A 24,116-nucleotide genomic window follows, 5' to 3' on the forward strand; every position below is an offset into this window, starting at 1 on the left:
AAACAATATTTGTATCTGTGAAAACCATATTCAAAATATCCAACATAAATCCCCAAACAGTATCTATTAAAAAAACCATTTATCCAAATGATTATGAAATTGAACACCAAGGTGATTTCTGTTAGCAAAGTAAAATGAATGGAGAGCATCTTGCCTTCATGATGGCTCCTCATCTACTTCGGGGAAACTGAGGGGGGATTTACATCATTGATATGCTGTTCATGGATTTTAATGCACTGTTGCAAAGGTCAATATGTAACACATACGCCAGCAGACCTTCATGAATTTGAATTGCATTCTGCTGGAGAGGATTTCACTCACTGAGTAAAGAGAAACAGGAAAGTAACAGCGAATCAGGTCTGTAAATCACTGCTGGTTATGCTATTTTCTGTTATCGTCATTAGATTTGACCAAACCAGTATTTTCTTTTTACAGCCCTTTAAAAAAACCGTATTAAATACCGTATACCAGAATAACCTCTTCTTTTATCCTTCTCTGTCCCCGTTATCCACCGTGCTCCCCTCTTCACTTCACTCTCTCTTAGGTTCCACCATAAATCCGTGAATGAGTCCTCTGTCTTTTTATATAAACGCCACTGTGTACTATGGCTTTTTATTCCTATGTGATGATGAAAGGTATTCGTGTAGGAACAGAAGCCATTTTACACGCGGCGAGAGAGCAACACGACAAGAGCTCGACGGAGGAAAGAGCTCCTCGCCACCTGCTCCACGGTTCTCGTGCGACCATACGGGTGGATAAATGTGACCCTGTTTTTCTCCTTGTTGTGAATATACATCCTCGCTTCACTTTCAGACGACGAGTTAAGTGCAGATGAAGTGAAACTTTGTTGTGTGTGCACCTGTTTCTGCCTCCAGCCGCAAACAGCTTCCAGTGTTCGCAATGGTGGATGCAACGCGGTGACAGCTGCAGTCTGCAGGGATGGATGTTTGAACATTTGCAAAACATGTTGCGAACAAAAGAAGAACAGAGCGGGTAGAGAGCAATACAGATATTTATTAACCCAACGATAAAGGAGGCACCAGGTGAACCACTTAACAACCTTACAACTGCATTTCCCTTTCTTCCCACTCTTCCGTATCTTTTGCAAATTATTCAAATAAAACTTTGACATGAAGCATTGCACCAAAACAACAGTCTACCTAAAATATTATACAATATAAGATACATACAGTATAAACAAGATAAAGCACCTTTGTTGTAATAGTAAATACTATTCATAATTAAACAGTTGGAGTAACAGACACAGATGATTGAGTTTGTGATTTGTGTGTGGTATTATCAGTGCATTGGAAGAACTCCGAATACAGGTCTTGGGACTGTGATGTGCTTGTATGCACCTGAGTTGAAACAATGAAAGCTTTCTTAAATTTTGTGTTCTATCAGCCTACATATGAAGTACTTGGATGCTTTACACAGTATCGTTTAATAAGCAACAGAGAACCAGTAAAAACAATTGATTGAATGTACTGTAACTGCTACAGTTCTCGTGTTCCTTTCCGAGGACGTTGCCGTTCACATTACAATTAAACGCAATGTAGCACCATTTTTATACAGGACGCTAATATGATGAATGAATGTCAATGCAGTACAGTAAAGTAAAAAATGATACAATATGAATACGTTCAAAGCATTTACGAAAGGTGCACAGACAATAGTCCGAGTCAGTTGCGATTTCATTTGGTCCTTTTTCAAAATTACTTGATAAGACTGATAAGATCAAATGCAAAATGAACATGCATTTCTTAGAAGAAAATATTTTACTGTATTTTCAAGTATTCTCTTTTTCTTTCCTTTTAGTAAATGAAATATAATCTCTGAAATAGATGGTATCCAACAAAGAAGAAGAAAAAAAGATTTTCCCAACAAGCATATTCATTTTTGCCCAAAAATTCATATCTTCCATTCGTCCTCACAACTGTGTAACAAAAGCAAATGTACAAAGAAGACATAAAGTGACTATGTATTTAAAGATAGCATTTCACAGAAAAGAGCTGTGCAATCTCATTCACCACAAGGAATTGTCTTAAACATTTATAACTGTGAAATTTACAGTCTTCTATTCACAGATCCCTCAAGCGCCACTCAGTTAATAGATTCTGATGTGTCCTTCCTTAAGGGGATCTTAAAGCTAGTGAGTTTTTGGCCAAACAGCTGGCTTAAGAGGTGGTTTTGGGACTCTGCTGTCCTGTAGGAATGGCTCTCCATTGACCTAACCCCCATCTTTGGCCTGGATTTATTCAAAGAATTGTTCATTGGAACGGAAGACACTTTAGAAATAGGGAGGTGCAAAGGCCGCCCCTGAGGTCCTTTTTTGGCTTTGTAATCCCCGTTAAGAGCAGTCACGATCTCGGTTTTCTTTTGTGTGCAGCTATCAAGCAGGTTTCTTTTTGACGGCAAACACAAGTTTGAGGTCTTGCACTTGGAAACAATCTTGTTGCTAACGACATCATCCCTTACAGAGGACAGCACCGGGTAGTCGTTGGGTCCATCCGTCTTTCTTTGCACAGAGGGGTTTGCACACTTGCTGGAGCGGAATTTCTTTTTGGCTCGAGAGTCAACACCATAGTTCTCTTGCGTGGCTGGAGAGGAAAACCGTTGCATGCTGTGCGGGGATTTTGAGTCTTTCCTCTTCTTCTGTGGTCTCACAGATTCTTTGTCTTCGTTTGAGACTGAAGCGTTCAGCGCGCCCTTGGAGTGGAGGACTGGTGTGAACTCTGAATCCTTCATGCCGCCGGTTGTAATGCTGTTTTTAGTGCTGTCTGTTGCTCTGGCCTGGAAAACTTTGTCTTTCACCTGACTGCTACAGTCCTGCTCGGCACATTGAGAGAAAAGTGTCTGTTTGCTATCATCATGGGTAGCTTTCAAAGGGTTAAGCCACTGCTCATCTTCTCTCTGTTGGTGCGTCGCATCAGCAGTTTGTTCATGCTTCGACTCGAGTGTCTTTGAAAGGATTAGATTTTCTCTCAGGCCGACTAAAGAGTCCCCACAAGATGGAAGGGAATCTGTTTTTTGAGTCTCAGCCGTGGCACCTGGAGCAGAGCCGTCCTCGGGCTTAAGAGTCTCCTCCCCCTCACTGCTACTGTTTTTAGACGCCGGCCAAGATAACTTATCTGCTCTAATGCAGACCGACTCATTCTCCTCTTTCACATCAAATGATTCAGTGATTGATTTTCCATTACCCTCCCTTTCGAGGAGAGCTGAGGTGACTGGTTCAGTTTCCTCTTTGTTTGGTTTAGCACCCTCTGAAGAAGCCAGATGAACGGAGGTGTCCAGGTCTACCAGCAGTTCCGAGTAACCCTCAGTAATGTCCTCAGTCTTCACGTTTGTAGTCTCTCTTGTGTCGCTGTGATATTCATTTGCAGTCGTCTGTGTGGAGTCCTCAGCTGTGGACACAGATGATTTTGAAGTCTCAGAGTTTGGATTCAAGTTCAGTGAGCTCACACTGGCGATGCCGCTGTCTGAGCTATTTTCGTGCAGAGCGTCGGGGAGGATTCTCCTCTTCTTACTTGCAAGTGGATCACATTCATCTTCTTTGGAGGCAGCTGCCCTGACAGGTCTAAAAACACCTCGGAATTTAAAGATTTTGTTCCCCCCCGACAAGTGCTTCTCCATGTGGCGATCAAACTGCTCCTTCTTAGAGAAGGTGTAGTTACAGGTGCTGCAGATGAAAGACTTTTTGATTACATGCATGACATCGGCACAGAGCTCACAGGTGTAGAGGGTGGTGTGTTTTGAATCCGGCTCATCAACCTCCTCGTGTGCACTCTTCAGATGGCCCTTCAGCTCCTGGGCCTCCTGATAGGAGACGGGGCATTTGTGACACAGGAAAATCTTTTCCAAATTGTGAACCACTAAATGTCTCTGGAGTTTGAACGGTTTGGGGAATTGTTTCCCACAGTGGTGGCAGTCTCTTGAGGGGTCTTTGCAGTTGGGATGCATCTCCACACTTTTAGGTGTTTCTGTTTTGTGGAGGACCTCAAGTGGCGTTAACGCGCTCTGCTTCCCACCTGCTGCACTGACGCTTTTGGTTTTGTGAACCTTTGGCTCAGCCGCCCCTGAGGTTTTTCCCTCTCCCGGATCGCCGTCTGCAACAACAGCTTTTTCCTGTTCTTTAGTGGCCTTGCTGGGTTCTCTGTTGGCTTTGCTGGGGCGGTGCTGCATGATGGAGGTGATAAAGTTCTTCACGGCTGTCTCCTGCATGAAGCAGCCCGGAATGCCCAACATGGAGCCTTGGGTCTGACCCCTGCGGGCAAACTGAGTGGCATGCTCTCGCAAATGTTCGTTGTACATCCACACGTCCGATATCTCCTTCAGGCACATCCCGCACGTCCAGATACCTGTCTTGTTCTTAGCATGCTTCTCCCTCAGGTGGTCTCTCAGTTGCTCCCTCGAGCTGAACTTACGCTGGACACACATGTAGCAGGTCGGAGGAGGAGAAGGGTTGTGGGAGAGCTTGTGAAAGTTTAGCTCGCCCAGGGTGAGGAACCAGGTGAAGCACACTTTGCACTTGTACTGCTTGTCTTTTACCTTTATTCCACAATCTTGACGTTTTCTGCCTCGGCGTTCCACCACTCTCTTGGACTTTTCGCCTTCTCTATTCTCCAAGTCAACAGTTGCCGCTGGAGGAGCCAATGAGATGTCTTTTTTGGAGTCGAGAAACTGGATCTCGGGAAGCTGAAACGTGGTCTTGACGTTTTGGATGTCGATGCTGGGGAAGGTTTGAACGCTCTTTGTGACACACGACTCTGCGGTTAAGGGGGCAGAAGGTGGGGCCGCAGCGGAGGGCGCAGGCGGTTCTTCTGCTTTACAGGTGCTGGGGTCAGAGGTCACCGTTGAGCTTGAATCAAAGCCACTCCATTCAATTGAAGATTTATCAACCGTGCTCTCGAGTGGATTCGAGGGGCCGATTCCGACCTCGCCCACGTTCTCATCAACCCCCTGCTGGTCACTTTGGGTAACGCTGGTCTCCAATGTGCTGTTGTGGCACATATTCAACAGGATGGCATCATCGGTTGATATTGTCTCATATTCGCAGCGGTTAGTCTGGTTGTCGGTAAATGTCTGCTCTCCTTGATTTTTGATGTACTGATCTCTACTCTGCATCGATGTCTCTGAGGGCGGGTGGTCCTCAGTCGTGTCTGATTCAGGCGACAGTTTAAGTCTTTTGTTTCTTTTGCTGTAGACCCGTGGGCACTTTTTCCTTTTTGCTTCCTCGTCTCTGGGGAACAGCTGTGAGAATGTGGCGTCGTCATCGAGTAAGGCCTTCAGTTCGGGGCTTATGTCGGAAGGACTGGGAGGGGAACAATACAAATAGGAGAGAGGATGTGCCTCTTCTGTAGAGCCACTGTTTTCCTCACATTTTATCCCGACGGCAGCCACCTGGCTAAGAATCTCTTGAGCGAGGCTCTCTTCAGATCCTTTCTGTTCACACATATCTTCCCCGGCGCACAGACTCCTGGGCTCATCGTGCCGCCTGACTATATCCTCCTCTACAGATGTAGCACTTTCAACCATATTATCTGTACAAACTTTCCCATTTGGCATCTCTGTAATGCTCTTGCATTTAGCTTCTTCCAGATTAGTGATTTGATTTAGCTCATGTGTCTCTTTTGTTGGAGATGGCGGTGGGTTGTCAGAGCCAGAGTTTGACGTTATAGGGTGAGAGAATTTCTCTGTGCCATTAAAGGTTTTGTCATCGATTGTCACCTTGTCAGCTGGAGATTTCTGGAGATTGTGTAGTCCGCTGCTTTGGAATTCAGGAGTAATAGCTTGAAGAATGTCCGTTTTGAGTTGATTCAGAAGCTCCTCTGAGAAAGAGTCTGGCTTTATGTTTACCTCACTGTTTTTGTTCTTTCGTGTCCTGTTGTTCTTTTTTGCTTTTGTGGCCAGCAGAGGGTTTTGGTGGCCTACTTCCCCGCCTGCCACTGTCTTGGTTTCAGTTGCCATTTCTTCCAGGACTGACTCAGTCTCTGTTGCTTTAAATATGAGGGTGCTACTTATCTCGGGCAGCCCATCTATTTTACCAGGGTAACAGGTTTCTGAATCATCCTTATGTTCTTTCTCTGTAGCTCGGGATGCGTCACAAACAAGCACGGCCCCCTGGTGGCTTGTACTCTGTGAGCCGATGTGTTTTTCACTGACCAAATGTTTCATGGCCTTATGTCTCTTTAACCCAGGCACGGTTCTGAAGCACATGAGGCAGAGATCACAAAGTTCTTTACCCTGTTGAGCGTTGTTGTGTGTCTTTTTTTTTGATATTTCTCTGTGAGTTTGGTGTATCGGTGAACACTGTCCATTCTCTATTGTTGGTTGCTTCTCGGATTGATCTGGTGGAGGAGGCATCTGTTTAAGTGGCTTAGGAGTGAGCAGACCATCTGAGATGCCTTTCCTGTCTTCAGCGGAAGCCTCGTGGGAAGTTAAATTCCCTAATTCATCCTTTGTCAGCGGGTCAGCTTGAAGAGCCAAATGCTCAAAAGGTCCCACAGGATCATGGCAAATGTTCAAGTCTCTCTTTACATCACCCTCTGAGGAATCTTTTCTCTTAGTTTCAGGTGGGAGACCCAATGAAAAACGTGTGAATTTTGTACTCTGCTGGAGTTCCAGTTCATCTGATGAGTTCAGTTCAGCTGCAGGGTCTGGGTTCAGTGACAGCACTGTGTCTGGTTCACCTTCGTTAAAAATCAGTGCAGGATTAAGCCTCAGGCCGTAGGGTTCACAAACATCTTTGGTACTCTGCTTAAGGTCTGAAAGCTCTTCAGTTGTACTGGCGGGTGAAATTGCGATGTAGTTGTATCGATTCAGTTTCTGAGGTTCGTCTGAAATGCTGTTGTAGTTGAGCGGGCTCAGCTTCAAATCATACACAGCATCTCCCCTTTTACGTCCATCAGTCACTTCTGGTGGTTCTGCGGAGCTGATCACTGGGAGTGGAGAGGGACTGGTGGTTTCAGAGCTGGTGATTTTACACTCTATGGTCCCTAAGTCCAAAAGTAGTGGGCTTATCAAAGAATACTTCAACTTGGCTGTCGTGTTCAGATGTTCTTCACTGTTTGAAACCTCTTTGACGTTGCTGTTTTCTTCCTTGTTTGTGAGGGATTGCATGTTTGTAACTGAGCCATGGATGACAGCGACATGATCACATTCGCTTTGTGACTGACATGAATCCCCTTCCATGTTGTATGTATGCACGGGTGTTTGGGGAGACGTTGGTAAAAGAGGACAGGTTGGAGTGGCAGTGTTCAGAAAGAAACAGGGACTTTCTTCAACCTCTTCTCTACATGGTGAGTTTTGGTGACTTGCCATGAAATCGATAGGCAGGTCTTCTTTGATGTCCTGTACAATTAAAATCTCTTCCTGTTTACGGAAGTCCAGAACGGAGTCGCTAAACGAGCCATCGAACGGAGGACCTTTGCAGGAATCACTGTCAATGATGCCATCGGACTGTGAAAGAACCAACAGATTACTTTGTCCCTCTATGGACCCAGTGTCTCGGAAGGGTGAGCAACCACTAGTGCTCTCTGTATTGGTTTCCATCAGTATTGGACTGCAGGGCTCCACCGACAGATCAGTTGTTGGACCTGTGCTGTAAGCTGGGCTGTAGCTCTTAGAGGGAGATAGTTTAATTAAGTGTTCCTGTTTTGCTGATTGGACAGTTATTTCATCGTTCACACTGTCTGAGTACTTCGATTGGAATTCCTCGGCATGTGAAAAAGTAATGTCTCCAGTACTAACATGGCCGACTGTTGTTTTTGTGGCACCAAGACTTTTCTCGCCAATGTTTAGACTGGTTTTAGGTCGAGTTGGTGATAAACGCAGGCTGAAAGACTGACCAGTGTTTCCCTTCACTGCTTCTGCTTCCTCATAGCCGTCTGCAGTTGAATGTTCTGAACCGTCACTATTATTTCCCATCAACTGATTCATATCTTCTTCTGCTTTACTGGACTCCTTAAACGCATGTGTGTCATGTGTCACCACACTTGAGCGGTGGGCAGGCTCGATCAAATTACTATTCTTGGATACTTCCTCCTCTGGTGTGACTTCAGTCTCAGCCCTGCTATCATTGTTTTCTGTGGGCTCACTTGGCTGTGATGGTATTGGCTTGTTTCCATTCACCGTGGGGTCATTGCTGTTGAAGAGAGATGACTGGGACTCATTCAGGATGAATTCAATATCATCCTTCTGCTCATTGACACTTCGATGTGATAATATATTCTCCTTCCCAGTAATTGCATCCTTTTCGCTGTGATCTTCTCTCTCAACTGCATCAGTTGCCTGACATTCAATTTTGAGATGTTGTTGACTTGTGAGAGTGTTGACATTTGGCTCCATGTGATCTGATAAAACAGGTTTGCTTTTGAATATGGAGTCTGATATCACTTCCAGGCTTTTCATGAGATTTTCTGTATATCTTTTCTGTTCTAAGAGCTCCTCCTTTGTTTCTACTGAAGTCTCATTTTCAACGTTCCTCTCCACTGATCTGTGGTCGTGGAGAAGCTGTGGGTTTTCAATATGTGACGCCGTGGAGATAAAATTCGGGGCGTCGTCTTCTTTTTCATTGAAATGTTCAATCACCCCTGGTTCATTGTGAAGCGGAGTGTTGTGTCCACCCATTAGCTCGAACTGGAATGGACTGGACCACGGTTCAGTGAAAGCCTCTGAGGCCAAATTGGTCACTGATACTTGTATACCTTGCACAGTGCACCTCGTGTCCAGTCCAGTGCTTCCACTCTCTGACTCATTGACCAGACGTAAAGGTGAGAATTTGCTCATTTTCAGTTGCTTAGGTACGTCGTCAGCTTGCAACGGTTGGCTTTCCAATTTATTTGACTGCAGCTGGTTTTCAAGCTCAGTAACGATTCTTTTAATCTCCAGCTCATCCTCTGATGCACAGCTGTTGAGATTCGCACTGTAGTCGATGATTTTTTCTGGCAGGGACAAAGGAATGTGATTGTAATCTGCTTTCTTTTCACTTGATTTCTCAGAGCTGCCTTTGTACTGCGATATCTCCTCTGGCAGTACAGGGCTAACCAAAATGTTCCATTCTCTCGGCTCCAGAAAGGGAGAGAAGGAGGACACAAACTCTTCCTTTTTATCAGCGGTGCTCTCAATTGAATGAAAACCGTCTTTCTGAATGGGCATAGCTGAGTAGAGGCCGCCGTCAAATCCTGTGAGGTCCCCAAACATTGTTGAGGTGTCAAATGAAAGCGGGGATTTCAGGAGCCCCTGTTCCTGATCCAGTGGGTAGGGCATGAGGTGGAGCGGATCTTTCTGTATCAGGTGGCCTTGGCTCTCAGTTGGAGACAGGCACACCTCGTCTATCAAAGAAGTGCAAAGCGCCTGCTTGTGCGCGTTCAAGTCATTGACTAAAGTCATCGCCTCCCCTACAATGCAAACATTGTCACTCTGTTTTTCAAATGCGGGACGGTCTGACGACTGCGTTTGTGTAGCTTGGAGCCCCTCACTTCTTTTGCACGTTGTGTTTCTGTCAATATTGAAGTCAGCTTCTTTGTTGCTGGATGGAGAGTGTGAATCAAACTCTAGCGGTTCTCTGTCTGCTTTGCTACACTGTGTTGGTTCTTCTTTGGGGCAAAGACTGTCCGGTTTCTTTAGGTTGTTTCTGTCTGAACTGATTGTGGTGCCAGCTTCTCTTCTGGGAGTCACCAGCTTCTCTCTCAGTTTGTGATTGTGAGAGCTTATGCTTTTTTCAAAGGTCTTGATTATGTCTTTCGCTTTTTGGGGCGATGACAACGTATCAGCATCTTCTGGATTTGAATGATTGTTCTTTGCACTGTCTTTGTTATCAGAAAGAATAGCTTTGTCAGTGATATGCTTCTTGATGGATTTAGTGAATGTTAGTGCTAGTGTGCTGGACTCTTTAGATGACTTCTGTGGGGAGGTCCTTTCATATGTTCTCTGCTCTGGAGACTCTTTCCTTTTGCTGTCTGCCTTCTTCTCACAGTCGGATTCGGTGCGATCAGTGCTTTTGGGGCTGTTTATACCATCGCTTGAAACACTCACAGATGTGCTGAGTTCACTGCTTGTTGATGACCTGCTGCCCCTTCTCCTGAGTCTCTGGTGAGCACCATGTTTATCCGGTGAGAGAGAAACCTCCTCGCTTTTTTTCACCTCGAAACACTCCTTTGACTCGTGTCGCCATGCTGCCTGGTCCCGCTCACTCCTTGCTCGCCATTTGCACTCTTTGCTGTATGTGTATTTACACCGGCTGCTTTCATTCAGCCGACCTTGGCTCGCCATCTTAACGGACTCGCATTCTTCGTCTGAATCTGAGACGTAGTCGTATTCACCAAAAGCGGGGTTCTGTACTGCGGGAGTTAGTCTTTCCATCACCAAGGAAAACTGGAGGTTCTTAGTACCCTTAACATGGAGCTTACGGAGCTTGTTTTTCTGTTGAACTATTTTGTGAATAAGTTCTTTACTCCAGGTGCCCCCGCCGGTGCTTTTCCTCTTGCTGTCTTTCACTGCAGTCCTCGAGGTTGGAGACGTGGAGGCCAGGGAGGTTGTTGACCCTCGGAGTGCAGCGCTGTCCTGGAAGCTCTTAACACCACAGCGCTCAGAGAATTTGCTGGATAAGAGAAACCTTTGAGTACTTTGGTTTTCATCCTCACTCTTCCACAGTTTTCTTGCCTCTTTCACTTTGATTTCTTGTTCTCTCGTCTTCCCCCTTGAGGCAATTCTCGAATTTTTATGAGAGACTTCTTTTCTTACAACAATTTTCTCGTCTTGTTCCAGAGAACATTTCTCAAGTTTGCTATCAGTGTACTGTTTGTCCGTGTCAGAGTTCTCAACTTCAGGGTCATAGAAATACTGTCCTTGTTTGAAAGACCTGTCGTCCTCGGTTGCTTGTTTGTTTTTGCTCTCAAAGATGAGAGGTTCTTTGGTTTTATGGCATTGCTTGATAGACGTTGCTTTGACAGTGGTGAGGTCATCATCAGCAAATGCGTCGATGAAGCTACTGTCTATCTCCGCATTGTCAGATTGATATCCCAGTCCGTTTAAGGCTTCTGTGATCAGGCTGTCTAGTTTAGCATCCTCCATTTCTAGCTCAGGGAGGGGGACGGGAAGGTTACCCGTACCAGAGAACAAGTTGAGTTTCATTGAATCATCCTTGTTCTCTCCTTTAGTTTCACTGTCAGATATCAGCTCTCCATTTTTATTGAGGCCCAGCAGTGAAAGGTGAAGGTCAGATGGGCACCTCGACATAAAAGAATTTGACAACGACGACAATGCTTTTGCAGGCTCCGCATGAAACTTTCTACTGTCGTCCATCTTTGATATGTCTTTGAGGTCATTTTGAGCAAACATATGCTGAGAACAATATTGCTTATGGCTTAGAACGGAAACCATGTTGTTGAAATTCTGGCCACACTGTCTGCACTTCAGAACCACATCTAACTCATCAAGATCTGTTGCGGCTAACGACGTCGCCAACAGCTGATGTGCAGAGTACGGTGGTGGTGGCTGATGATGCTCCAGCCCAAAACTGTCCATGTAACCTTTGTTTCCATCCATAGGAGTCTTTGGATGCGTGCTGTTTTGCAGGTAGCTCATCATGTTGTCTTTGGCTCTGTCTGGCGCGTAGGAAAGGTGTCTTGGAGCACCCGAATGAAAGTGGTGAGGGTGAGAGCTCAGGTGATCTGACAGTGACTGCGTTTTGGCTTGGGCCTGGTGATAAAATGTGTGAGAGGGTGCTGACTTTGACAATTGACTGTCCTCTGAAGCGATGTTAACAGGACTGGAAGAGGCCGGGGAAAGGGAAGAGCAGGTGCTACTGGATGCAGGGTTATGGACCGGTGAGGGCAAAGGAGATTCATACGGTGACACCATCATAAGTCCCATAGGCGGGACCTGTAGTGGAGGATAGCTGTAGTTTCTTGATGCTGCTGGAATGGACTGGTTGAGTCCAAAATATACCGCCTTGGTTTTGGATTCACATACTTGTGCGTGGCTCATCTCTAGGGTTTTACTGCTATGTTTTACAGTCTCCTGTCTTTGGTTTGAAAACCCATCACCGGTTCTGCCGTTCTGAAATGAGCTTGAATTTTCCAGGGAGCTGTGCTTGTTTACTTTGCTATCTTCCTGCCAGTCAGAAGGGGAAACTATATAAGCCAATTTTTGATTGTTTATTTGCCTACATAAGTCATTTCTGTTTTGGTTCGACAGGGTTGGGTTTGGCCGTATCTGCTGACCAGTCATTCGGCTATTTTTAGATGAATTGGGCCTTTGTTCAAGTGCTGGCTGGTTCTGAAACTGATACTTGTCATTCATATCAGAATACTGAATAGTGTTTTGATCAACTGGTAAATGTGTCTTGTTAGACCCCTCCCAGGAGTGTGGTAACCTATTTAAAACCTTGTTGTTGGTGTTTTTGTCAAAAGAAACAATGCCTGTGTGAATGTTAGTGACTCGAGGTGTGCTAAATGTTTTGCTGGGAAAGTGCATTTGAGAACCTGGACTTTGTGACATATTTCTGGCATGGTACACACTTCCTTGAATGTGTGCTCTCGGGTTGGCGGCCGTGTCTTGCGGGTGACAGTTCCTCTTACTGCCGAGGGTGACGGATGCATCCCTGCTGTCCGCCTGTGCCGTAGTGTCTGTGCTGTCGGACACGGCGGCCTTCCCCTGTTCTGACTGCTGTGAGCCGGAGCCAGAGCTTTCACTACCGGCTGAGTCCTCGCTCACACTCCTTGGGCACTGGATGGAGGGTGTTACACCTTGAACAAACTGTGACTGTGGGGGCTGAGGATATGAACTTCTATCCCCGGACTGCTGTTCATTGCTGAACTGAGTGCTGTTCTGAGCATTGTGTTGCCCTTCTCCGGGTGTAAAGGAAAAAGAGTTCTGGGTCACATGAACAGAACCCTGTGAGGAGGTTGTAAAGTCTTGAGATTGGAGGTTCTGTTCACTGACAGAGTCGGAGGCTGATTCTTCCAGAAAGTGATATCCAAATTGATATGGACCATGCAAAAAGACCTTATTAGTTTCTTGAAGGGCAGTGGATTTTTGTGATGAAACCCCATAGTTAGCGCCGTTAAATGTCCTTTCAGGAGACTGCCATACATTAGAGCCGCTCAGCTGAAAGTCAGTCAGTATCAGCTGACTGCTTGGCTGTGTGCTGTTGTTCTCCATTGAAGCAGACTGCTGCTGTGACAGCGTGGGATGCGGGTGAGATGGCGTTCCACTTGAAGAAACCAGGGCCTGTGAGGTATAGCTTGGGGAAGTAAGGTTAGACGAGGCCTCCTGGAAGCAGTGGCTGAAGCTGAGCTCTTCTTGCTGTAGTTCGGCCTCTCTCTCCGGTATACTGGGAACGTGGAATCTGTAGCTGCCCGAAACCGAGCCGCGACCGGTCTCCGGCTTCTTGGGTGGCGCAGCCTTCTGCTGTGGGTAGGCAATGCCAATGGTGGGGTTGGAGCGTGGATTGGTAATGCTAAGTCTGTACAGCTGCTGCGGGTTGGCGCGCTCCGTCTTCCCTGACCGTTTCCCCTTCTCCCGACTGCGGCCCTTTCCACTCGGCGACTGGGGGCCGCCTTTGCCGCTCGACCAAGTCCTGTCTGTGGCAAATTTTGATCGGTTCTGCAGTGACCTGAAGTCAATCTTCCCAGTCTGCTGTGGCCGTATGACAGCCTCACGCTGCTGAGGGCAGTCCCTTCCCGTCTCTAGTTTTTCAGCTTTGGCCCCTTTGCTGCTGCTTCTGGCCTCAGTGCCTGTGCTTGAAAAGTGCTCTGGAATCTCCTTTGTGGTTTTGTCACTCTGCTGGTCCAGCGCTGTCCCTTCATCCTGCAGTATGGACTCAGCGGCCAGCTCTTTGACAGCAAGGATTCGCTGAGTCTCTCCTGCCATGGTTCAGAATGTGTGCAGTGAAGGCCTGGTCCTCAGAAGTGCTATCTGGAAGGCAGGGGCATCGTCGTCTGGTACGAATCAGTAAATGTCAAATGGCAGGAACTGCAGGGACAGGGCTGTTCGCAGGTTCATCTCATGACTTTCATTGTAAACCGCTGATATGGCACCGGAGCAAAGCAGGCCTGGGGGGGAGGAAAGAGAACAGAGAGGAACAGATGTCAAGCTTTTACTGTTTCATATGCTTTGAAAGTAAAGAAGGTGATTATACCACGTACTATTTTCAAATAACATCCGGCAGGATTATTCAAACATGCAAGTGAAGCATTAACCACTACACATAACATAGTTATGTATTTTTCAAATAAAGTGATGGATGGATAAAAGAAAACAATACTTCCAGTGTCTGCCAGCAGAGAGCAGTAGTGCAGCATTGCACTGTGGTGCTGTCACCAGTGTAGCCAACAGGGAATTTTAAAATACTGCCAACTTCATACTCGAAGTCTTGGAGATACTATTAATGCTTTCATTATTTATTCCTGACAACCAATAAGACATTACCAAAAAGTATATACACTGCCATGCGACTTTTGCCCCCTCTTTATAACATTGAATTGATGGCTGTATCGCAGTAAAAACCCTCTATGCAAACAAACACACAGAGACAACAGTTTGGTCTAGAAATGATGAAGCCAATGATGAGAAAATGCAATACATAGATCCAAAAGCACTGCCAGTAAATGAATCACATACTGCTTAAGAGCAGGCACACAACAATGCCACAGTGTTCCATTGCTACAGAGGGCTGCGGGTTTAGATCATGGAGGAACATCAGGTGTTAGTCAGTCAGCCGTTTTGACGGCCTTTTCTCAGGGATCCTAGAAACAGCTTCTCAGATCCCAGTTTACTTTGGCCCTGAGCAAAAGCAGCCTTTTTGCTTCGTTTGAGGCCGGACCAGATGAAACTTGGAATTGGGACCAAAATGTCATTTCTAGGCCTGGTAACAAGACTTCCATCCCAACTCCTTGTGTGTTTCCCCTGGATATTACTAAAGGCCCATATGGTGGCCGAAGCCTGGAGGTTGGACAGCCGTCATTGGTATAAGGTCTCTGTTCAGGGTACCATGGACACTGCTAATGTGACATTGAGAAAAACACATTCCTTTCAGATTCTAGGGCGCTTTCATGGGTCTCTAATGTGAAGGGGGTAAACACTTTTAGATAGATTTTAGTTTGGTATTGTGGGCGGCACAGTGGTGTGGTGGTTAGCACTGTCGCCTCACAGCAAGAAGGTCCTGGGTTCGACTCCGCCCAGTGGCCTTTCTGTGTGGAGTCTGCATGTTGCATGTTCTCCCCATGTCTGCGTGGGTTCACTCCGGCTTCCTCCCACAGTCCAAAGACATGCTCTGGGGATCAGGTTAATTGGGGACTTTAAATTGCCCGTAGAAGTGTGAATGTGGTTGTGTGTCTCTGTGTAGCCCTGTGTAGCCCTGGCGACCAATCCAGGGTGTACCCTGTCTATCGCCTGAAGTTGGCTGGGATGGACTCCAGCCCCCCCGCGACCCTGTGTGCAGGATAAGCGGTTTGACAATGGATGAATGTATGAAATTGGCACATTTAAGTTTTGCATTGGGCCTCGCGATTAGTTTGTGGCTGACAACCCAGTGTATTATAAAAATTGACTTATATCAAAATTGCTAGCATTGCTACTCTCTGCATTTTTGATTGAATTCATTATTCTTCTCTTTTTCCGTTGCTACAGCCCAATGTTTTAGGGCAAAGCGTCTGCAGAAAGGTTGTCCCTTTATTGCAAAAAGACTGTCAGCTAATCACCACACCTCTAGTTTGAACTGAAGTCTCAAAGCAAAATGATTCATGCATTGTAGCACCTGTAAAACTGAAGTTATCTAAAAAATATTCATCAACATTTCTCTGCTGGAGTCCAGGAAGATGTTTTTTTTTTTTCTGCAACACACCTAGATTCCTTCTGTGCAGCTCCAATCTAATCAACTCATTGTTGAGGTTATAATAAGAGTGTTTGACATTAACATTAGTGCTGCTTATAAGGGAGATAATGATACTATACACAAATCAGGTCTTTATGCCTAAACCACCTACAATCCCCGTAAAATAGTCCCTTTAACAATTAAAAGGCAGAGCAAAGGATGTGTTTAGATGCCCGATTAATGGCATACTGCATGGCGCGTTGACGGCTTTACAGTGTAAATGCGAGCTCACAGCCCCACTGGACCGGACTGAAGGAGGCTTGAGGGGCTCTTTCTGCAGACACATGGTCCGAAAGAGAATACAGTTTAAAAAGTAATACCTCCTCTCAGAGACAGAGGGAGAAGTACCATCAAACAAAATGGCTTAGCCCATAGCATTGCTTCTGATTGATTTTCTGTGTATGTTTCTGTTGAGGATCTGGCGCCAATGTGTCAAGACATCATCCGACAAATGGAATAGTGAGATATGACAATCCACTTTCACCCAGAGGCATAACTCTCTGCCATGAATCTCATCCTGTGGTAACCCCCCTCCCCCCCAGAGATATTTAGCAGGTTTAGATGGAGGCTTGAGGCCGAGACTTGGCTGGGTTTAGGCCTGGTTGTGAAAAATCGCATCCCCTCTATACCTCCAGAGAATCTGAAGGCTGGAGTGTCTGCAGCTCTCTCGGCCACCAGTGGGGAAACTGTTGTGAATGACCCTGCCATCATCTCCTACAGGATGTGCTCGGCCCAGACCAGAGGAGTCAACAGTAACAATCATACATCACAGCCTCGATTGTATTTGCCCAGACCTGCCGCTGAGGTTTGGGGCTGAAGCTGAATGCCTCCGGCAATGGAAAGCTCAGTATGAGGATCACAGGGGCCTTACAGAAGTAGCACTAACGCCTCAGCTGTCAGTTTACAAATAGCAAAGGGTTACTCGTATCCATAACAGATACTTGGTCCACTTCCTCTACAACCACGAGCAGCTCATTATTTCCCTTGCGCCAATGTCCTCACACACAGACCTACGTGTATCAATCTGCACATACCAAGGCGCCTTTGTTACCGCTTAATTGTTTTATCTTTAAAAGTATAAACTGCTTTTGGACTACGCATAAAGACAGTGTGGTGGTGAAATAATTGCATGCATGGCACAAGTTGATATCAAATCCTGTGTGACTGGTCTGTTTGTGTGAGTGCGGGTGCACAACTAGAACAAAAATGGAGAATGTTTTTCATTACTATTATTAGGGAAGGTATTGGTTTCTCTCAGAGATGAGTAAGTGAGTAAAAGGGGCTTAAAGTAACATTTTATTTCTAAAAGTTTCATCATATTAACAAAATAAGCTTGCAATTGCAAGAGGCCAAATCCCGCAATAAACCCCATATTGCTCAAAATGAGTTCCCTCAAAAGACTAGGATCTCTTTCTACACATCTATTCAACAGTTCTGCTGATGTTTGTTCTGTAAGGAGACAATCTTAAAGTTTACCTATAGAGCAGTTCTCTGTCCTGAAGACAATGACCAAGAGGGGGGGGGGGACAGAAGGCCGAGCAATCCACTACTACTAACAATGGCTCCCTTTATAATAATGTAAATCAATAACTGTTATTAGCAGGAATTTCCCAACTTGTTCAGCTTTTCCAGATGTTTGCTCACTGAAATATCACCACGCGATAGTCTCAGACCGCTGAGAGAAAGAAAGAAACAGATGAGGATGCGGGGTGATCAGCTCAGGCGTGGTGGAGAGAAGAGGAGAGAGAATGAGCTTGATAAGTTTAGCAGGGAAGGCCGCTGCAGAGCGGCGTAAAACAATACTGAAGGGCCAGTGTCGGAAAGTGAAATGGGGGTATATTTGGTATGCTGCGTAGCCCAGTAGCCTGTAGAATCAGGGGGATGGAAGGGGGTGGGGGGAGGGGTGTTGGGGTGGGGTATCAGGTGGCAGAATAAAAGCTGTCTGACTGCTCGCCTCACACCTCTCGCAGCACGGCTGGTCCAGCAGAGGGAACGTGCACAGCGAGAGCGGCTGGCCCGGGGCCACGCTAGGGACAGCCGCCAAGATCCTCAGCCAGCGAGCCTGCCCACTCATCTGTATTTTTGGAAACAGCCATTATGCGAGCATTTGCTTTCAAGATCCCCGTTCATATGTGCATCGAAAGGCAGAGTAGGAGAGAGATATGCCAGTGACGTGAGAAGGGCCCAGCACGCTTTCACGGCCTTTCCACGGCCACAGAATTATTTATACGCGAGCTCTAGACGTAGACGTGTGAACAGCAGTGGTCTGTCAGTAGTGTACAAACTTAATTTCTCAAGTCATGATTTACAGATAGTGAATGAGTCATCTGTCCTCCTCCACACTGGTGACGTTTTGTCAGAGGCCTTCTGAATATTTGAACGATGCCAGAGAGGCCGACGCCGGAGCACTTCAAACGAAACAGTGAGCGCAGTACTGAAGGAGGCTTGTTATGCTCGTGCCTCCCTACCTCCACAGCGCTCAAGCCCACCCCTTCACCCACTGTGGTTAGCTGCGCAGTGGAGATGATGGAAGAAGTGTGTGGTGTGAGTGTGTCTCTGACTGTCTCTGAACGTGTCTCTGTGCATGTGTGTGTGTGTCTGTCTAAGGGGGTTTTGGTTTATAATTACAGAGGCTCCCCTTGCCCCCCGCCCCCCAGGTTTTTCCTCTTTCTCAGACAAGTTTTTTCTTTTATTTATTTTTTTTCTAACCACTGGATTCTGGACTTCTGTCTGTTTCCATATTGCTAACCAAGACATTCCACAAACATGAAGGAATCTTTTTTTTGTGTGTGTTTCTTTCCTCTTTTTGACACAATTTCCCTTATTTCTGCTCGTCAGAGTATTACCTGTGTGACTATTCCAAAAAAGTCAACGTGCGTGACAGACTTTCAAACATGACCGAGTAGAACAGGATATTAATGAAATGGCAAGCTAGACAAAATTTCCTGACACACATATAAACACAACACCTCCTGCCTTCCTTTTTCCCACGTATCAATATTTTCTTGTCCATTCTTCTGTCCCGGCCAAAGTATTTAATTACCTCTAGAATTCAACACAGTTTTATTGAATGTAAAATACACTTTTAGATGGAATGGGACATGGATTAATGAATGAAATCCTTCTGTAAGCTCAAACTTAATTATCGTGGTCATGCCTGAGACTGCGCTCTTACATTTTAATAAGTGAATATTAAGCCTAGCGACAGCACACGCTGAGTTCAACCCCTTAAGAAGATAATCTGTACCGGAGACAAATATTTAGGTATCTGGAAGGTGAAGGTTTCTCTACCAATATCACCACAGGAGACGGCTTGAATTCGCTATGATTAAACACAAGGTAAACAGCAAAGGGTGACATTTTAATGTGATCACGGAGTCAAAAATATTCAATCTGGATTTGGTGGATTGCAAAAAATATTTAGTTCAAAATTCATAGCCACAGGTTGCCATGGATTGTGGTCATATCCGAACCCTGGTCCTGCCTACCGCCTGATGACACCCTCTTCTCTATCTCCTTCTATATGAATTCATGTCCCATCACACAGCTAACTCTGCTTCTTCTCCGGACTGCCCAGGCCCTACAGACACACACTGCTACTATCATATTGTTGCTTTTGTTACCATTATTATTCTATGATATCCACTGCTGCTATTGTTTTTTTCTAGCATTACTGTGCAAACTATTATAGCATTATTGTCACATGCTTTTAATCCATTACCTTGATCATTCTGTACACATGCCATTTATTGCAATTCGGTCCATCCATCTGTTTTTTCCTCCCGACTAAAGCGTTTTTTCTTTTAGATTTAGCTTTCCTGCAATGTGAGGAACAATGTTCCATGGGTACAGATTGTAAAGCCCTCTGAGGCAAATGCGTGGCTTGTGATTATGGGCTACCCGGAATAAATCAAATTGAATCGAAAGAAATAGTAAAGAGAACAGAACCAGCAAAAGACAGTTGGAACCCTTGGCTGTGTTAAAGTGAACTTCTTTTGGTCTTTTATGTAAAAGAATGCAAATCCAAATCACATCATTATAAAAGCACAGCCTGGACAAAGTTAAGTTTTATCTGCATATTTTCTCTCCCTCTCATCTTTACAACCCTCAGAGCTCACGCATCCCCCCCACATGGGACAACATGAGCATATTAGCTTCATCATGAACTTGATATTCATCTAATAAATCATGACATGATTTATGAGATGAATGTTGTAATTCCCCAGTTTGCCATTGTCATTCAATAGCGTCCACAAGTATTGCTTCACGATCCCAACAGGATTAATTCATTTTAGGAGGAGGCTTTTTATATATTTGTAGAAACTGCGTGTTTTGCTCTCTTAACATTCACATCTTCTTTACACCACGGAAGCCAGAGGCAGTATTAAGAGTTCGAGCCCACTGCTGAAAGGAGACTGGGCCTGCACAGGCAGCGTTAGCGTCAGCGGCCCGGGGGGGGGACTCAAACTTTTCTTTCTGACCTGTCAGCCTCCATGAATCAAGGAGCAAACACACCTAAGAGAAACGTGCACAGGCAGGCTGAGGAGGAGATCGCTGGGTCCCCGCGTCCCGAACCCCAGATAAGAAGAAGCTTCTTTTATCGTATCATATCTTACGTAATGCATCCATGGGGAAAAAACGTATTTAGTAATACGCACGCTCCTGTTTCTGCAGCATAATTAAGGACGTGGTGTCTAAAAAGCTAAAAAATGATAATAATTTTTGAAGGTGGCACAAAGCTGGTGTTTTACAGTAATTCTATGTGTTTATTGATTAGTTACATGTTAAAAACAGAACACATGAAGAAAAATATTGTTCAATGTGACAACCTGGGTTGGTCTACTTCTCATGTACTCAGCAGTGACTCTGTAGATGCTTTAAGGCTGAACAGAGTGACAGGCTAGTGGTTGTGTGGTCTACAACATACCAGCAAGCCACACTTCTAACCTTTCGCCTTTAGGTAAGAACCTTCCTGTAAGAACCTTCCTGTAAGATTTACAGGGAGGTTTCAATGCTTTAACTTCGAGACAAGGGGACCGACAATCAAGTTCTAACACGTGACTGGGGAAGAGGGCGTTCTTAAACCTTGGAAAAGCTGGGCTACATAGATGCATCACTTAACAGTGGCAAATGTAACAAGCTCATTCTTCATGAGATGTTTTGAGAAGACATTTTTTTCACATCACCATCTAAATGGGATGTCTGCCAAATGAAACACCTGCAAAACATGCGAGGAGGGACGAGCAGAGGAAGAATCGGGCCTGAATGTCATCGTCACTCCCACCTTTTTAAGTCCGTCTGATTCAAACTACAGTGCCAGATGCATTATTTTGCCTATTTACTTTTTCCCTTCTTTTTTTTCTTTCTCCAACCCACATGCATGCAAATATCTTCAGTTCTGCATTAGGTCACAGGAACTGAGGAGCAGGGGGGGGGGGGGGGGGGGGGTGTTGGCAGGAAGTAAAAACATTTATAGAAGATTCAGAAGGAACCTTAGCGGAACCAGCGCATGATTGACAGTCATGGAGAGCAACACCTTTGACTGAAAGAATAAGATCAGGGGCTGAGGTTATTTGGAGTTAACTGTTTTAGGATTGAGTACTTTCCTTCCCCAGCACTGTTCCCGTACGCAAGGCCAGAAAAGGGCGGAAAAGGTAGCAAAGGAAAAAATAAGAAAAACGTTTAGCAATATTTTTCTCCCCTCTGTTTTTTTAAATCCAATTTGTACCAATGCCAAAATCAGTAGTCCTGTGGCCAATGGTAAAGACTAAAGAGGGAATTCCAGGCACAGTGTGCGTGAGTCAGGACCAGCATTTTCCTATTTCAACCCTGCCTGCCTCCCTTTAAATAGTCGCGGGAAATGTCCAAATGACCTAATTACGACTCAGGCTTTCCTAAGTAGCATGTGTCTACGCGTGACATAGTATTCAGAAATATACATAGCGACAAAACAGTGGGACTGTGGTTTGGGAAGCATTCTTTTCATCGCTTTCGTTTTATTGCCTTCATGCAAAAGGAGCTGAATTCTCTCCGTGTCTGTGTTCCTCTCTGTTGTGTCTCGGCTCTCAAAGCCTGAGCAGACGGTCAAAGACTCAGTGCAGCTGAACGATTTGCCAGGGACTCACTTGTATATCTGACCATATCACTTCAATCTATGTCACAACAGTGTTGGGAGTAACAAAAGTAACGCATTACTCTAATTCCACTACTTTTGGCGGTAACAAGCATGTAACAAAGTAGTTTTAAAAATAAATTAACGCAGTTACAATTACTGAAATGAGTTTGTTACTCGCATTTGTGACGCGAAGCGGAGGGCCGGCAAATAGTAAGTAAATAGCTGCCTGTCAGCACAAAATAGTTGTTGCCACCAAACGTTGTGTGTCACAGAATAGTCGCCGTACGTGCACGTAAACAGCATCGCGTCGCTCATGGCGAAAGAGCGCAGGCCTGCGGATGCTGCAGGCGCCGCTCCACGCAAACAACCACAGCTCCACTTTACACGGACCGCAGTGCAGCCGATAAACCGGGCAGAGCTGAATAGATTGATTGCTCGGTATGTTGAAGATGAGATGCATCCTGTCAACTGTCGAGTCAGTTGCCTTCAGGCAAATGCCTGAAACGGTTATTTCGTATTAAGTTAAGTATTAAAAAGGAATTTTGTACTACTGCTTGATTTGCAGGCCTGTTGCCCTGTTGATAATAAATAGGTCTAAAAAATATGTTTATTGTGTTTAAAAAGCAGACATAAAAATAACTTAAAAGTTACTTTCCAGAGTAACTAATTACTTTTGATACACAGTAACTGGTAAGTAATTCAATTACCTTTAAAAGAAGTAACTAGTAACTGTAACTAAATACTGATTTTTAAGAAACTTACCCAACACTGGTCACAACAATCCAAACAGGCAACTGCGGTTTCAGCAATACATTCTACATTAATAGAGGCAGTCAAAGTACATGCTGAAGTTGATTTGCCCAAACAAACACTATTAAATAATGGCTCCTATTCTGGGGCCACCGACACGTTGGTTGACTTCAGCAGCATATTTGTGCCTAAATTTGTGCCTGGAAACAATAACAATGAACCTTATTCAAACAAAAGCCACATTCAAAGGTAAAGCCTAGTAGAACTGTCATTTAGTGAAATTTCAGCAGGCTTCTAAACTTTTCCCTTTTCCCATGTGTCAATATTTTGCACTGCGGGGGAGACAAGGTGGTATACAACTCGCTCAAAATCAAATAGACAATTCAAGCACAATGAAGTGGAAACTGATAGACAAGTTGGAGTGCCTCATAATCCCTCTCAGTGTTTAAACAAAGTGTTTTGTCAGTGGGGCCCTTTTTATATTTGCAGCTGTAAAAACTATAGATAGATAGCGGACGGGGGGGACGACGATCGTGGGCAGTTTGAAAATATGAAATCAGATATATCAGCAATTCACCTACGACAATTAGGTCACCCGAGAATCCAAAAGACCACAAGAGGGAGGGAGGGGAGACATAAGGAAGCGGAAAGGAAGTCAAGCGGAGAGGAGACAGATTCCGGCCCCTGGAGCTTATAGTGCTGACTGCCGATCCACTTAAGATCCAAAACAGCAGCTTTTCTCTATCGGACTTACGCACTTCAAGCATCTCTGCACCAGTAGCTTTCTCTCATGTATTTGATTTCACTTTAATAACCACATTACCATTTTCATCAGGCTTTGTATTAATAGAAGATTTCATGGATAAAACTCTGGCAATCAGCAGCGCTCCGGTCAACATCATTCATCATGTGATTAGTGGCTCGAGCAGCACGAGCATACGCTATCATTTTCCTTGTACTCCATCCCCTTCCTGCAGTGCTCTCCCTGTTCCCCCTCTTTCTGTCCCCTGTCAATTATTTGTCCTTTCATCTCTCCCCTCTCCCCCTGCATAGTGGTCACGAGTGGGCGTGGCCTGTGTCTTGCTGTGGCTGCAGCAGGAGGACTACCTGATGTGTCGCTGTGCAGAACAGGACCAAGGTGTCTGCCGTTGAAAAGGGGCTCTGTGCTGCATCTGCAGATCGCCTTACACAACCACTTCCTGCTTCCGACCCACTCCTCACAGGCGGCCCTGTGTGCCGAGGACGAAAAAAGCGCAAACAGAGGGGTTCAGTCCACCGAGGGGCTGAGCACAGGACCCTATTCATCCTCTCCCCCAATGCTCCTCCTCGCTGCTCCCTCACCAGCTTCAGGATGGCTTTATTTAAAAATTCACA

At 45.4% G+C, this 24,116-nt stretch overlaps 1 protein-coding gene across 3 annotated transcripts in view; it reads right to left on the bottom strand.

Annotated features, from left to right (window-relative positions):
* Positions 1–994: 994 nt before the first annotated feature.
* The window catches only part of LOC120808720 (uncharacterized), a 151,897-nt gene continuing 128,775 nt past the window's right edge, over positions 995–24,116 (bottom strand). For 2 of the 3 annotated variants that reach the window (XM_078082734.1, XM_078082733.1), the window contains one exon: positions 995–14,057. In XM_078082734.1, the coding sequence (XP_077938860.1) occupies positions 2,104–13,875 (11,772 nt within the window). In that variant the 5' untranslated portion in view covers positions 13,876–14,057 and the 3' untranslated portion in view covers positions 995–2,103. Of the gene's footprint in view, positions 14,058–23,849; positions 23,973–24,116 lie in introns of those variants that run through there. The other variant, XM_078082735.1, reaches the window with a different exon arrangement.

Source organism: Gasterosteus aculeatus, chromosome X (genome assembly GCF_964276395.1).
Source record: "Gasterosteus aculeatus chromosome X, fGasAcu3.hap1.1, whole genome shotgun sequence".
In the NCBI taxonomy this organism is placed as follows: Eukaryota; Metazoa; Chordata; class Actinopteri; order Perciformes; family Gasterosteidae; genus Gasterosteus; species Gasterosteus aculeatus.